This window comes from Columba livia, chromosome 2 (assembly GCF_036013475.1).
Source record: "Columba livia isolate bColLiv1 breed racing homer chromosome 2, bColLiv1.pat.W.v2, whole genome shotgun sequence".
Taxonomy (NCBI): domain Eukaryota; kingdom Metazoa; phylum Chordata; class Aves; order Columbiformes; family Columbidae; genus Columba; species Columba livia.
In genome coordinates this window covers 109,637,101-109,653,789 of record NC_088603.1, presented here as the reverse complement: position 1 = coordinate 109,653,789, position 16,689 = coordinate 109,637,101, and the positions used below count along the sequence as shown (strand labels likewise).

General features: G+C 40.4%; 1 protein-coding gene across 2 annotated transcripts in view; it reads right to left on the bottom strand.

Moving 5' to 3' along the window:
• LAMA1 (laminin subunit alpha 1) overlaps positions 1-16,608 on the bottom strand; it is a 103,596-nt gene extending 86,988 nt beyond the window's left edge. Inside the window, exon 1 of one of the 2 annotated variants that reach the window (XM_065053183.1) lies at positions 16,489-16,608. In XM_065053183.1, coding sequence (XP_064909255.1) covers positions 16,489-16,570 — 82 coding nt within the window. In that variant the 5' untranslated portion in view covers positions 16,571-16,608. Of the gene's footprint in view, positions 1-10,890; positions 10,986-16,488 lie in introns of those variants that run through there. The other variant, XM_065053184.1, reaches the window with a different exon arrangement.
• Between the last annotated feature and the right edge of the window lie 81 nt (positions 16,609-16,689).

The window sequence follows — 16,689 nt, the reverse complement described above, 5'->3', positions numbered from 1 at the left end:
CAAGGACAGTTGTAACATGCAGCTTGTTGAGGCAGATCCAAAGCGCTGACAGTTCACACAAAGTTGTCATGGACTGAGATACATCATTGCATCAGCAAAAGATGTTCGTAACCAGGAGAGCTATTCCTCTGTTGTGAAGGTTATGCCTGATCATATGGCCTACACTTCTTCAGGAATTATTCTACATGAATCCAGGCTCCAGAGAAGTTCTCACAAGCTCCTTGTTGGTAAAGATAAGTGCCACCATCTTTCCTGGAGACTCAATTTAATTCTTTGTGGTTTTATAAGGGATTCTTTTTTAAGCTAATCAATTTTGTTATAGGTATAGCCTACCAAGCAACCCTGAAGCTTCCTCTAAGAAGAACTTTAAGGATCTGGGACATTTCTGGAGTTCTGGCAACTCCAACTGGATGCATATTTGGGAGCTTTACTGTAACAAATGCACATCTGTTGATACATTCTGGATACACCTGATTCACTGCACATAAGCAGCAACTCCATAGTATTTGCACAGTGCATCTGAGACATCCTGGATTGTTCAACATTTCATCTAACTCAGATCACCTTCCCACATACAGAAGCATTGGTGCACTCTGATGACATTAAACTTACTCTAAATGTGCAGACCACAGCACATAACACATCACTAATGGAAACATGGAAACCACGTGCAGGTGTGATCCTTCTTTGTTATTTATCAAAGGCTTTTTAGACATATATTTTACCTCATTTATCTTCATAAAGTATTTTTTTTTTAAAGTATTCTCATTCTAGGACTCCCAGCTATATTCTGTACCATGAGATCTGAATGAAGCCCTAATTCCATTCCCAATTAATCATTTCTTTAAGTCAGGAAATTAATAGTCTCTCATAACTGTTTTGTTTCAGGTGGAGGAAAAGTGGCTTTGTGAACTTCAGCAAGATCCATGCATTCTCTGTTTTTTTACCATGTTTGACTGCATGGATTCTCACAATGTGACTGGCAGGCAAGGTGAAACTGTCCCTCTTCACTTTTTATAGATGGCATGTGGAGAAAGGGGAAACACTCTTCAGAATAACAATCTTCCTGGCAGAGGCAAAGCTGATTAAATTAATTCCTTTTACAAACACAAGAATACATATGAGAATTCTGCTTTACATAGGCTTCGCTATGCCAGCAAGTATGTTCAACAAGCACAATAAAGATGATAATAGTTTTTGGTATCCTGATCACCACAGTGAGGAGGCCACTTTCAAGACAGTTTCCCTCTGAATTCCCTTTGATTTCCCTCTCAAACAGGTCACTGAATTCAGATTCACCAATCTCAGTCTGATATCCCCTGACAGCTGAATGAATTAAGGAGGTGTTTGGGATTTATTTTTTTTTTTAATGAAATCAGAAGACAGAAACTGATGGGAAATGAAGACAAAACATTTTGTGAAGCAAGCCAAGAGCTGAGTCCAGAGATGACAATGTTTTCTGAATTGTTCATCAGCATACACAAGGAGGACTCCCAGTTAGACTTCAGTGAGCAACTCCGCTGAGGCATTCAGAAAAGCAACAGCCTGATTTTCCCCCAAATATTTTGGCTTCTTTGTGCTGAGGGTAATAAAGCAGGAATTTGCAAGTGAACAAAGTAGATGTGACTTAAAAAATGTAGAGAGTTCATGTGTGTGGTAACAATGAGCTTTTTGTTGTGTCATTTCTCAGAACACAGAAATACTTGAAAGGGTCTAATCTCATTTGCAAGTTAGCGTTTTTAAAAATGTTAAAGCAATCAGTGGTTCATAACAAGCAGGCAATGCTGAAGTTTGATTACCAGCAATAGATTCTCAATTTACTGAAAACATTTACAGAGGACACAGTAACAGCTGTTCAGAATAGTTTGATGCACTTCAGGAAAAAAAACAAGAGCTAAGGACAAAATGTAATAAAATGTCACAGAGTATTAGATTGTATAAAATATGTAATAGTATTACACTGCAGAAGTTGAGGTCACATTCTTTATAACATTCTCAGGCAGTTCTCAATAGCACAGATTTGGTTTAGTTGTTCTGTTTTATTCAAGTTTTGGATTAAATGAGTTTACTAAATAAAAGCCCTGGAACTATCGGGCTTGGGTTCAGATTCCTTGCCTGCTCAATAGATTTATCCTCATTATATTTTACCAGTGAATGTCTCTAGCTTAACCTTTTCTATACACTTTCATCAGAATCCTATCCTGTAATCACAATGAAAATCCAGGCTGATTTCCCTAAAATAAATGACCTGAAATTGCTAACCTCCAACTGCAGGAATTAAGGCACTAATTCCCTGTTCTGAGAGTCAGCAAGAAATCTGGGGTACAACACGCAACCTGTCTTATAAACCATTTTGTGGAGATGTTGCCTAACAATATGCATTAGCTGCAGCATCAACCTGTTTGAAAAGCTGAAAGCTTCACTACAACTTACACAACAGGCTTCAGTAGCAAGGAACTAGGTAGAAATCATTTTCAAAAGTGACCACTCATTTTTCTGTAGCCCCATATAGAGGAGAATTTCTGCAAGCACAACACAAAACTTAACAGGAGCTAAATAAGGAGTATGCTTTTATTAGTCGAACCTCTGCAAACTTCAATTTGCAATGTTTAGATTAAACTATTTCAGATTAAAATGAAACTTCATTATCATGACAGATAACTATCTTCTCCTAAAACCCATTTCTATTTCTTCTCATACTGTAGAGCAAAATTAATACGTCAATGAGAAATACTGGCTGGGGAAGATGAAATTTATTTAATTAAATCAGTTTTCAATATAAGAATGTATGCAGTAAGTTTGTCTGTTCTCCAGTGCTTCCAATGAGGGATATTCCTCAAGATCCCTGACAAGTCTACTCTGGTGCTTTATCACTTTAAAAGTTACAAATTTTCAGCCCTCTTTGCTGCATTCATTATCTTGATTGCAGCTTTTGATTACCTGAAAGGCTGCTATCATACATGCTTTTCTTTTTTCCAGACTAAGTAAACAACCTTTTCAACCTTTCCACAGTCAATTTTCTAAACCTCTTATCCTTCTGAATTCTTGGCAGCCTGCATCTCTCCAACGGCACAGCTCCTCAGACCTCATCAGCACCAACTGAAGTAGAATAATTTCTTAAATTCTTGACAGTTTTGTTAACACACCTAAGAATAAGTTTGGCTTTCTTTTCAAGGCACTACAGTTTGGTTTGCATTGCATGCAAATGTAAATAAAATATCCTCTTCTGTTGTACTGTAGCCTGGTCAGTCATGAAAGAGAAGTATACGCCACATCAGGCCCTGGGATGAGCTCAGCTTATCTGTAAACCAGATTACTTTGCAGACATTCAGTGAATGCTCATAAACACTTGCTTACAGAACAATCTGCTGATTATTTTACAGCTCTGATTTTGTCAAGTTTTTGCAAACCACACTTAAGCAATCCAACTGACTCACAAGAAGAACAACAATTAAAACAATCTTCTGCAGTGGTTAATGTGACCAAAAACATTCTGCTTGAGCACTGCAAGCTGTTAGTGCACAAACAAGCTACAAAAGACCACACCTTGCCACTTCCTCTATCCAAAAGGCAAAGGGCTTCTCTGTCAAACATTTTCTGCTGCTGCTTGTAGGCACTCAGCATTAATGAGAGCCATAATGTAGACAGTGTACTGCAGCAACAGGCATTTACTTACTGTGGTCTGTCTTGAGCTAGACGATGTGCTAATGAGCATTCGGTGCTCAGAAATGTATTGGAAAGACATATAACACTGCAAACAGATAAAATGGCATTCTGTCAAATTCAGACTGCAAACACAGGAGGCAAAAGTCTGCTCACAAGAATGAACACCAGCTGTACTATTTATCCTGTGCTAGTTTCCTCCATGTAGCTTGTGAGGGTTAAAGAGCAAGAGTATGGCGTAACTTGCACATTTTCTTTAAAATTCTCAAACACCAGCATTCAGCGAGGTCGATGGCCAGAAAGCAGCAAAGAATTCTAACATAGCATAATGTTTTTTTTCCAAAAAAGGTCAGACAACCTAAACACTTAACAAAAATTTTAAATTTTTAAGTGTAAGAAGCAGCATGTTAGACATAAAAGGCAATGGAAAATTGGTACAGAGAAGAAAGCATTACATCTCAATGAACTTTTAATTGCAAGATGCTAACTTTCCCAATATGAGGTATTAGAAGTATAGAGAGTTACAATCACAGAATTGTCAAACTCACTGGAAAAAGTCTGTAACAAAGAAACCCAGAGTTCCAAATTAAATGTTTAGGAAAAAAAAGGCCAAGCCATATTAATACAATATTAATATATCTGCTCAAGAAACTGAAGCTTGTCACCTCTGATAGATACACAGTAACTCATGTTTTCTTACACAAAGTATTGAGGTTTTTAATATCAGGGATAGGTTAGATACCAGCTTAGACTGAATGCTAACACTAAACCAATAACCTGTAGATTATGAAGCTAAGTGTTAACAAATTAGCTAAACTTTATGATGTCCCATGTTCCAAGTCCCTTTTGTGCTTGGAGCTTGCATATAGATTTAAAACATACAAAGACTAAGTCACAACAGGTACACTCACGTCAGCAGAGAGCATAAGGATGCAAAGATGTGAGTCAGTATGTAAATTCTTAACACCAAAGGATTTTGAGCAACTAATTTTCAGTCCCACCCAGATTCCTACAAATGAGCTACCATATTTCCCAAAGGAGTGCACTTCACCCTTGACAGCCATCAGCTTAAAGTTTTAAGAGGATAGAAAACACTGGGAAATACAATAGGTTGAGCAGCTTACATCACAGCCCTGAATGTATTTTCTAGTATTATGGTTTGGTCCTTAACACATTTCAGGAATCTGAGGCAGAAAAATTGAGTTATTTGGGATACAAGCATATCAAAATGTTTTATCACAGCGATTTCTAATACCTTCAATATTTGCAGTGACTTGCTGCTTTCAATCAGAACAAACTAAGGGCCATCAGGAAGAAAACTAGTTTTCATGCTAGCTTTCAGCATCAGGCAGTATTACTTGACAAAAAAAGTGGGCAATTTGTGAGTACTCTATATATTAGACATTTTCAAAGTATAATCAATATTTCTCCCATCAAGTCATGTTTTTGCAAGTATTGGGGGTTTTTTGTATGGTGTTGGCCTGTTCAAGAATTTGCCTAGAAATTGTCATGGCATTTACACTGAAGCAAAAGAGCCAAAAGTTGACAGATGGGCAAGCTGCCAAGGAACAACAAACCTGCCAGACCATTAAATTAGTTCGTTCTTGTTCTCCCAAAGCTTCTTCCACATGTTGAAGAGGCTACATCATTGTGTTTGTTGGTTTGGGAGTTGTTCTTTCTTTTAGCATAACACTAGCTTATCTAGTCACCTTAATCTTGGGTGCAGTTTTCACTCAAATCTGAAGTAAATACAAGCCACAGCTATTAAATATTTCAGTGTCTTGTCAATTTTGCTTACATGCAGCCTAAAATACAATATTAGCTTACATCGATCTGACAGTAGTACCGGCAGTGTGACTGGCATGTCAAAGACAAGGGACCTCAGTCATTTTTCACTTACTATGTGTCCCAATATCAACAACACAGAACATTTTTGTTCTTGCTGATGATGGATCTAAAATAGCTTTTTTTCCCTCCTCACCTTTAACTAGAACTACCTCAATTGATTCCAAGCTGATGCAACAGTCTTCTTGTAAATGAAAATCCTGTCTCTGTTTACGCATGCAAATTTCATTAGGATGCAGCTTTAGGCTTCACACAGAATCATTTATTACAATAAAGGAAGTTATGAGCCAAGTATCCATTAGCTCTCTCCTGATTCTAAATTTATATTCATAAATTGGAAATTCTAAGAGACCTGAGGTTGAGAGGAATTTTAAAGGTTTAGTTGTCCCAGTCACCTCTGTAGTGTCACTCAGTATCACAACCAAACAAAATGTTACTACTTCTTTTCCTATGTAAATATGAAGAAGGACCCCTTGAGGCAGCTGGCATCAACTTGGGATCATAAGTGAAGTCTTATAGAAAATAACTGCACTACAAAGGAACTCTGAGATGTATTTTTCACTTAGTTAATTTAAGCTTGTTCTTCGCCAGCCATATATAAAATCGACTTTTTTTTTGCAGCTGTCTTAGATGAAGTTAAATTTGTATTTAAAGTGGATTTTTTTTCCATTAATGAATAAAAGCTATTTCAAGTTGAAAAGTTTTTGGCATCTCAGAACTACCAGCTCTCCTGTTGTAAAAAGTCATGTTTTTTTCAGACACAGAAGAAAAATGTTTTCATTCCATCAGGCACAAAGCCACTTTCAGGGCACATACAGCCTCCTATCACAGCCAGATCTCCCTGGGTAGAACGGAGCCTTTTCCCCCATCCTCAATGGAGTTGAGAGGATTTGCAACAATGTAACACTGAAGACAAACAAAACTTGACCATTCCCTTATCTCTACTTGTAAGATTTTGCAATCTCTGATTTAAATGGTTAACTGGGAAATAAACAACCTCTGTAAGTTTCTTACAGTTATAACCAACTATTCAACATGCTATAGAGGTGGTGTTTGCTCTTTGCAAGAAGTAAAACATAGCCTGCTACTATTCTGGGCATTTTACTCTAGGCAATAAAGTAAAATTGCAAATCACCATGCTTTGTTTACTCACATCTGCTGGTCTCCAGGCACATGGGTTAACAAATGTACAGGGTACATATTGCAACTATTCAGAAAAAAAATACTAACGTCAAGCCACCTGTTGCACATTTCCTATGTTTCAAACTCTCACTACTTTCAAACCCTTATTTTTTTTTTCCAACAGTGAATGCCTTCATGAAAATCAAAGGCACTCGGGTCACACAGGATAAATTCCCAAAAAAGTATAATTTTAAGGACACAAAAACAAAGGGGGTGGAGGGAACAGCCAATATTGCAAACTTTAAAAAAAGTTCTCTTCTGTATTGTGAATGCTCAATAACTCAGCCAGCCACATTGAATCTTAATCAAGTGTCCTGAAAGTATTTTGCCTTTGGCCTAAAAACAAGAATGATGCATTTCAGCCCAAAGGGCAATTTTTTAAAGAAAATTCTAACAGTCTCCTGAAGATCAGAACTGAGCTGTCAAGTAATCTAATCTAAAATTCATCAACGCTACAGCAACACTAAAAAAAATTGCAAGGCACATTTTGGATCCTACCCTGAAACACCCCAAACATTTTTGATGATTACAGTGGGAAATACAGCACTCATCTACAGCGAGCTGCAGAGTGGGTAGCATGTATTTCTCTGTCCTTAAGAACAGAAAAAATGAGGAGGGCTGCTCAAGTTAGAGAAACCGTATTATCAGTCACTACTATGTGATATATAGAGGGGCTTTTCTTCTTCGGAGCAAACATCCCAACTTCCTCCTGCCACTGTACCACTGAGAAACCCCTTCTTACACTCTTTTCCTATCACTACAGCAGGATTTTCAGCCTACGAGAGATATCTAAACTTGGATTTGTCCATCACCACTGTCAGCTGTGGCAGTAAGCAACAGCAGATCCTTAAACCAACTGTAAGTATTATGCAATAAAAAGTTTCTGAGCAACCTTATGTATCACTGGAGCTGAACATCAGTGTGGCAAAGTCGGATCCGTGCAAAGATACACACTGAATACAACCATCCACTGGCAGTCATCATTTGTACCTACTGCTTCATTGCTGCCTTCAGATCATACACCATCTGTCATGACTATGGAAAGACCTATTCCACTTCAGTCATCACACAGTTCAGCTTGAACTTCCCTGCCCAGCCACATTCATCTCTCCCTCCCATTCCTTGCGAAGAGTAGCCTCCTCTGCCTCATAGGAAACCTGCACTGTGGTTTCAAGAATAATTTCTCCCATTAGAAATGCCCCCACCACAATACTATCAAACAGGCAAGGAAATAAGCTGGCACAAGTGAAGAGTGGTCATTTGACTCTGGTATTTGTATTTGCTGTGTGCCTTTAGCAATGATAAACTTGTTCTGGACGATGCTGGCAGACACACTGTAAACTTACTTCAAGGAAGATAAATTGTGATAGGGCTTGGAAGGACTTTATTCCTATAAGTTTTAGCTTAAAATTCACATTTATTTCTAGAAGTCCATTTCAGTAGCAAGCTCGCTTTTTTCAATCAGCAAAAAAAAAAAAGTATGGTTTCTAAAATGCTGATCATTTTTAGTGAGATTTATTGTTAGCATCAAAAAATAACCCTTAAAAGGGAGTTTTATTCACAAATCATGCAGTTCTAGATACATGGCAGATTTGATTTCTATTTGTAAAAATGTTTTTCCTAATCCTGTAAATGAGATATTACCCCATAAAAGCAAATTGGACTACTTATGCAACTGAAAAAGAGCCTTTACCACACTAATGCATTAGTTAGCAACTAGTGAAGGAATAAATGAAAAATATTCTGTATATAAATGTAAACTCACAGCAATTCTCAAAGTCAGTGGAGTTCATTTGATCCTTCATTTTCCAATCAAAATTTTTACCTCTTCAGCATATTATAATGGGTGTTTTCTAGTAGAAGTCATTGAGTACACATTTTAGAGACTCCACAGGCTAAAGCAAATAAAAGGAATCCTAGAAATTTCAACAGCATATATTTCACAAGACTAATTTAAACCAGGGTTTCCACAGACCCTGACAATTCAAAGAACCTTCACTACAAACTTCTGTTATCTAACCCTTCTCAGCCAATAAAGTAGAAACAACCTAATCATCAGAGGCATTAGCACACAGTTAAAAGCCTTTTTTGTCTTCTCTTCTTACAACAGCTCAAGATCCAAACAAAAGGCAGCACTGTAAAGGCAAGTAAAATATATGAATGGAGAATAACAAAATACACATTAGCTATTCCTGCATTTGAATGAGAAATGTCTGTAAAGGAAAACCAAACAATAAAAAGCAGTGGACTCTCTTCTGCAGTTTTATTAGTTAAAAAAAAAAAAAAAGCGCCAAAGCACCTTCAGGAGATGATTCTCTCAACTTCAGTAAAGCAACAGCAGAAACAGTGGGAAGGCATAGTAACTCCATTAATTGATTTTTCAAGCACAGGCCTACTGCTGGTGCTGGGCTCTCATGGATTCACTTGCTGTCTGGATACTCCTGGATGGACCTGGACTAACCCTGAGAAGCCCGAGAAGACTGGCCAGGCTCCATCCAACCCTGCAGCAGCTTTGCCCTGGGGAGGGAGCAGCAGAAGAAGCCCCAGGTGCAGCCATGCTCTCCAGCCTGCATCCCTCACAGGCACCCAGCTCGGCCACCCTATCTTGTGCCATCGCTGCAAAGCTTCTGCTGGCACCCATGGAAACAAAAAAGAGGGACAACTCTGGCTCCTGCTCCCATCCTCCCTGGAAGGGAAGCATTTGGCAAAATCAAACTGCACTGGAAGTGCCAGTGGTTACTGTTTGTTTGTTTCCCTCTCCTTCCCACACAAACATACCTTTATAGAATTCTTTGACCAGATTAGGTCTGCGACAGAAGGCAAAATGCCAGTTCTGAATCAAAACTATCAAAAAAAAAAAGCACCAGTGCTATAGGTCCAGTTTGCATTTATACTCAATAGTTGAATTTGAAGGTTTATTAGCATAACTTGTGTCATTGGTTTGTAAAGAGATAGGATTTTGTTGTTAAAAACAACTTCTTGCTACATCAGGTCCACAAGAAAAATATTATAATCAAATCAAGACAGTAGAAGTCGGTTCAAATCACGTATACACGTTCTGCACTGTCCTCTCAGCCTTTCAGCAAATAAAAGCTTATACAAATATGATAAAGGAGGCAGTGGACATAGGCCTATATTCAAGGTCATTTTGGAACAAACCAGCAGCAAAAAATGCAGGCAGAGCCAAGGGGAAAATAGTTTCCACTTCAGGAAGACAACTTCTTAAACAGCTTTTTAACCTTTATTCCCATGCGGGAATCGAGAGGGTGGCTGGATCTCAAGGCACAATAAATGAGCTCACAGAAAAGAATTACATTATGCTTGCAAAACAACTTTCAAATCTGAAACTTTAATCTAAAAGAACTGGTTAGGGAATATCTCTGACAGAGTTGTTACTGTATTAAATGACAGTTTAAAAAAAGATCATCAAAAGCTAACAAGTTAAAGATGATAAAACAGAAGGAATTGCTAAAGGCTGAAATCTACTCCGCCTACACAAAGCAGCAGTGGGATCTTCGTGGTCTTGCCTGGTAGGAAAAGCCCAGAAAAGATGAAACAAAACCAACTCAGTCCATCAACCCACATTAGCTGCTGCTTTACACCTCCTGCAAGGCAGGACCACTTGTGGGAAGGGCAGTGGGTGAGACTGCCTGCCATGCACCCCCCTCCCTTCCAACACCCTCTCAGCCATCAGAGCAGTAGCGATTTTCCAGTAAAACTTAAAAAAAAAATATCAAGTTTTGGGGTAAAACCAAACCATCCTATAGGTCTATTTTGCTCTGCTACAAACACAAGGGAAAACTTCTCACGAACCATAACTGCTGCTTCATATCAGGAGGGGAAGTCTAAATTACATGCATCTATGTATCTTTGTAATAAGGACATTGAAAGCTTACACTTTGATAGTATTTTTATTGTCCTACCCTTCTTTCTAATTTTTAGAGTGTTACTTATATCTACTGTAACTACAAAATAAATATTCTAGTTTTTCCTATAAAATTTTGATGTATACAGCTTTTGATACCAGAAATACATGTAAAACAATTACATCTTGGGGCAAAAGCAGTTTTGTCCCCACTAAAAACACGGAATTATTGACAAATCATTAAAATAAAGTCCTCAAACAGCAGAAATAACTAAAAAACAATTAACACAGATAAACTTTTTTTGCTCTGACCCACAAGCAAATGAAACACTCACCTCAAACCCAGAGAGCTGTACCCATATCCTAGTGCCCACAGGCACTACATACAGATTCTGTTGTCTTAAGTACCCCAAAACATATAAAGCATGGAGTACCTTCATCCAGAGTACCTCTTAAGTACCTAAAAACATATAAAAATGGGAAGTTTGACTGATGCACGCCTAAAGTTTATGCCAATTAACAAATTACAATTCCTGCAGCTGACCTAACCAATCTCATCTTGCAAAACTTCTCCAACACACTTTTCCTTTGATTGGTCAGGAAGGGATGCCTGGAGGACAGAAAGAGATAGACATAGGAGAAGGCAGCAAACCTCACCTGAAGATCTTGTGTAAGATTGCTGTAAATACCAACAACTGATTAACACGCACTGATAGTCCTGAATTTCCAGAGATGCATTTTCTAACCCCTCAGGGAATGGAGAAAATATTTATGACAGACAGGGTTTTTTTAATCTTAATTTTCAGTCTACTTAGAATGCTTCAATGGGATTTTTCTCTGTCACATAACTTTGTACTCTGAGAAAAGAAATAGTCTGTGGCTTGTTGGTGCTGACTTTCTTTGAAAATAAGTGAGGGAAAACACACAAAGCAGATTTTAAATTTAGGACTTCCTAATCAAGGCCAAGCACAATGTTTTCCCCACAGAATGTCAAAGGTGCTCTTTGCAGATCACCAGAAAAACTGACATTTCTCATGGTTCTTTCTTCCCCTCTCCCATCCTGAAGTTAGATCAGCAAAATCTGAACCTAGTTGAGATCCATTACCCTTTATATTACTCTTTTTACATTACAAATTCCTTCTAATATGATCAAGCCCTATTTCTCTTTAATGAAGGTATCAAAATGTATGTGTTGCCTCTTATGAATTTAGGGAACCTTATCTCTTTAACACAATTGTACCCAAGGTTCATGGGGACACATAGTGCGGCCTCTGAGGTCGTTTCACAGACAGGTCATCTAAAATTGGCAGTTACAAGCAGAGTTTAATAATAAAAAAGACAGTACATGTACTGATGAGGTACGTATGTAAAGACAAGCATACTGACCTACTACAGCCAATTTAAAGCCAGCTGGCCTCCTTTAACATCTCACCCTTCTCCCTCCTGCCCCCCAAACTTGTTCTTTCTTAGATCACTTTGATCCCTGCCTCTCTCTCTCCTTGTTTTTGGCCCTTCCTCTACTCATCTCAAAACAAGGCTTGCGCAACCCCAAAATGTTCTTTCCCTGTGTTGCATAATGAGTCCCATACCCCTGTAGACAGCCACCACCCCCTACACACACCCTGTGAGCTCTAGAGAACTGCTCCCTTAACTCACAGTGATGGCTGCCATGGGACAGTCCTGGCAGGGGCTCATTTCTCTGGGTTCATTACTGGGATCACCCCACCTTGTTCCTCTGTGCTCCTTTGTGTGTGGAGGCATGAGACTTAACACGTAATCTAACAAGTTAATAAGAGCATAGACAGTTAATATGTATCTTGTGGCCCTGCTACTTAACCTACATGAAGGCACAAGGTTCACTGTAACTGAGGTTTTCCAATCAAGAGAAAAAAAAAAAAAAGAGAAATTAAGCCAAGTAAACCATTCTGCCTAATTTTGCCAAAAATTTGTGCTTACCACAACATTAAGCGATTCTGCCTCAGACTCCTATCATATTTTTAGCAGATCAGTCTCCTGTCTCCCACTGCAAATTGCAATCAGCACTGCCTCTAAATTTTTGACAAGTCTCAAGGGATCTTCAGGTTTTTTTAGTGTTCTTTCATCAGAAAACAACATGCACACCAGTGGCAGCTAGCAGAAGTGTTAAAATAAAATATGTTAAAATAAAGACCAACTTCGTAGATAGAAACTCTTCCATTTCCCTTATCATTTAAATTTTCGTTGCAGATTTCACGAAAAATCTGATCTTCCTGCCAAATGATGTAATATCTACAGCTAAAGCACATCAACTCTAAGGCAGAATTCATCACTCTAAATTAGCCACCAGCAGTCCTCCTCCACTTAGTGAGTAGACAGTCATCCTTCTGAGTGGTGCCAGGCTTGAGTGACCCAAAAAAAAAGAGTTGCTCCTGAATTTGGACACCTGATTCACCTGATTGGTGCTTGCAACAGAAGTAAATAAAACAGAAGGCCTGCAAGTTGATTCTCCTTCCATCTTTGACTGCTCTAAAGATCCAACTACACCACCAGTTTTTTTCTCTTGCCCATTCTGCTTCTGCATCCATTAAACTTGCATTCTTGGCTGCACAGTAATTCAGTTTCAAACAGAGCTTTGAAGAGATTTCGTACATACTTCCCCCTCTCCTGCATTACCTGTCACAGTAACTTGGTAATGCAGCACTCTATTCAGAAATCGCAAATGTGGGTTCAAACCATCTCAAACTAAGGAGATTAACCTAAATCTCCTACTTCCTGGGCAACTGCTCTAACAATCTGAGTTACAAGCAAACCATATCACTTATGCTTCAGTAAAAAATGTGGTTGCTGACCACAATGTCACAATTTGTTTATTAGTCATAGCCTAAGTATACTTACTAAAGCAGATTCTTGAAGTAAGCTAGGTTTGGAACCCAAACGATGATAAGCATGAGAACTACCCAAGTTCAGCTCTGCCCAGATGAAGCACCCCAGGCACCTTCCTGAGTGCTGAGCATCAGCACTTAAAAGACTATTGTTCCAAGACCCCAGGCAGGAACGATGCAGCAGGAGGCTGCTACAGCACACCAGCTTACAAAAACAAGCTGAGGTGAGAAGCAGCTGAGGAAACATTTAGTCTACAGCTACAGCCTTGAAAGTTACCATTACCACACATTCACAGTAGCAAGAGTTTTTTTAATTGTAGACAAATCACTCGAGAGTGACAGAATCAAATTTATGAAATATAGGCAATAGTGTGCAAAATCAAAATTAAAAAAAATTCATTTCCTTTCATACTTTGTAGACCTGTATCATTGTTACCTTCAGTATAATTAAGAATACTTTCGAACAGGTGAAAGCTGCTGCATAAGTCTCCAAAATAGCTATTTGCTCCTCAGGTTGTAAAATAACTCTCATATGGATCCAGACACCAGTGATACATGCTTCATGAGTTACTCCATTAGTGGATACAAAAGACTCAATTGAAAATACAAACTCAACTTTTCAACATGATGGGGACACTTTTAACAGAACACCTGCTATTAAAATACCAACTGAATTTTAGAGGTATGTAGATATTAATCTTTAGGCTGAAAGAACCAATCATTAACCTTCAAACTTGTTCAGTGCAGTGATTTTACTATTCTGTGTTTCTCAGACTGCAGCACTTTCTGACAGAACCTTGCAACTGTTGTATGCTCCAGTTTCCCCATCTGGTGACAGGACAAAAGCAGGAACGAATGAACAGAAAAATCAAGAAATTCTGAGAGCTCTATCAAGATACTCTCCATGGACATGCTAAGATACCTTTCCCCCAAACTTCTCCAATGCAACGGCTCCAAGAAATCTTTCCAGCCACACCACAAACTGTATTTTTATATCATCACAATGCTTACAAGTTTGAGCTTCAGTTGCTTACTTTCTGCAAAAGCAACATGGCTATTCTAATCTGCATTGCATTCTTCACATTGTTTTAGGATCAGTTATCTTGAATTCTGTTTTTTCTAAGGCAGTTATCCACCAGGGGAGTTCAATACTCACTGCTTCCTCAGAAAATCTGTGCTCTCATGCTGAGAAAAAACAAATGCTATCAACTTAATCTAATAGAAGAATGGTCTCCTGACCTGATCTTTCAACTAGAAAAATATAATTATGAATTTAAATAGCCCCAGGAGGGCTGGCTTAGGAGCAATTATATATACTGGTATCTTTGATCACCGATATAAAAATATGCATTTAATCAAGATGCCTCTAACAATGTGAGCTGCTCTATAAAAACTGGAATATCAGCACTAAACTATTTGCAAAAGCTGCAGCAGATGACTGTAGTGTGATAATTGCAAATTTTTATGAAAAAAAAGGTATGGACGCTTGTCACCAGTATTTTATTAGCTTTAGGAAAATCAATACCTTTTTAAACTGTGTGCTAACATACATATTCAAATACAAGTTAATAGAGAATTAAGGTTATTTGGCGTGCCTAAGATGATAACTTATTAAAAAAAAGTGAAAAGTCATTTTGCATCATTTTGTGCATCTTTGCGTTTGCTTCCGAGACTGAATTTTCATAACCAAGGTGAAGTGTATTTATTTACAAGCCGAAATGTATGGACTCTGCAGTTTACTTCGTCTTGATTTTGTTTTCCTTACATCGAGGATGAAGTTTTGTACACGATACTAACAAACACACTCGCTTTTACTGCAGCGTGTATACATCCAGACGATAATCTCCCACACCATATCCATCTTGAGCACCACACTTCACCATAAAGACATCTAAGTCATGCATCTGCACAACATATGCCTTGCAACCATTTTCCATTCTCAGTTTTTGCTTTTTAATTGAGACCTAACGCGCCTGGGAACTAGCGTGCTGGGAGAGGGGATCGGCAGGAATGTCGATGCCACCAGGAGCTGAATGAAGCCAAAGGTGGGAGCATCTGGTATCTACCGGTGCTTTCCCTCATAACCCAGCACGCCGCAGAGTCAACTACTGTTGACCCGCTAAGAGAGAGTGAACTGCTGCTGCTCACCAACTTCAGGCTCACTAGGAAAACACGAGTTAAGTGCTGAGCACGCTGAACAAAGAGGATGTGTGTGATGAAGTTACTCGGAAAGCGAGAACTCGCCGCGGAGCGTCCCAGTATCCCGGCTGCAATGCACCGGCCAGCCCCACGTGCAAAAAAGAAAGAATAATTTTCGTTCATTATCTCCATTACATCCTCATACTACTTCCGTCTCATGCCTGGAAAGTGATTTTGATCCTCTCTCCACACGTATAACTGAGCTTAATCTGGTTTATATTAGCGCCAGCATAAGGCATCCTCCGGCTTTGCCTCCTCCTCTCCCTTCTCCGTGAGCGAGACCCCCGGGACTGCGACCCCTGTCCGGCTCCGGCCCCGTCACCCGCCGGGGGCTCTGCCGCGATGGGGCAGGCGGTGCTGGGGGCCCGGGCCGCCTGCCAGCCCGCCCCCCTGCCCCGGGGAGCGGGGCAGCGGCTGTACCGCCGGGGCCGCCACCTCCCCCGGGTTTCTGCCGCTCCACAGCGTTTCACGGTTCCCACAAAGCGAGTGGGCGGCCCCGGAGGCAGCCTGGCGGAGTGGTCCCCGCCGCCGAGGGAGAAGAAAGGGCTTCAGGAAAGTGCGGGGGAGGGCGGCTACACATCGCGGAGCTGAGAAGAGAGGAGGAATTAAGGAGGGGGGACGCAGAGAGCGTGGCATGAAGGCGAGCAGCACAGCGGGACTCCAGCCCACCTCCCCACGCGGGGCTCCCCTTGCAGCACAGCACGGCTCCCCCCCACTGGCACTACCCGGCGGGAGCTGGGGGCACGCCGCCAAGGCTCCCCCAGCCTCGCGGGGGTGAAAGCCTGCCCCAGGACGCGGCGGGCGGCTGCAAACTAAGTCTGCACGCATTGCATTGCAAAGAGTGCGCACCTCCGCGAGCCCCACCGCGCTCACCTCGGGGCTGGCCCTGCCCTGGCGCCCAGAGCAGCGAAGCCGCCGCCAGCAGAGCCAGCAGCCACCGCCCGCCGCTGCCCATCGCCGCCACTGCCGCCGGGAAGGGACGCTGCCCGTCCCACCGAGCCCGCCCGCCTTATATGCTCTCCCACCGCCCCCAGCCCGCCCCGCCCCGCCGGGGGTAGGTCACACACTCACACA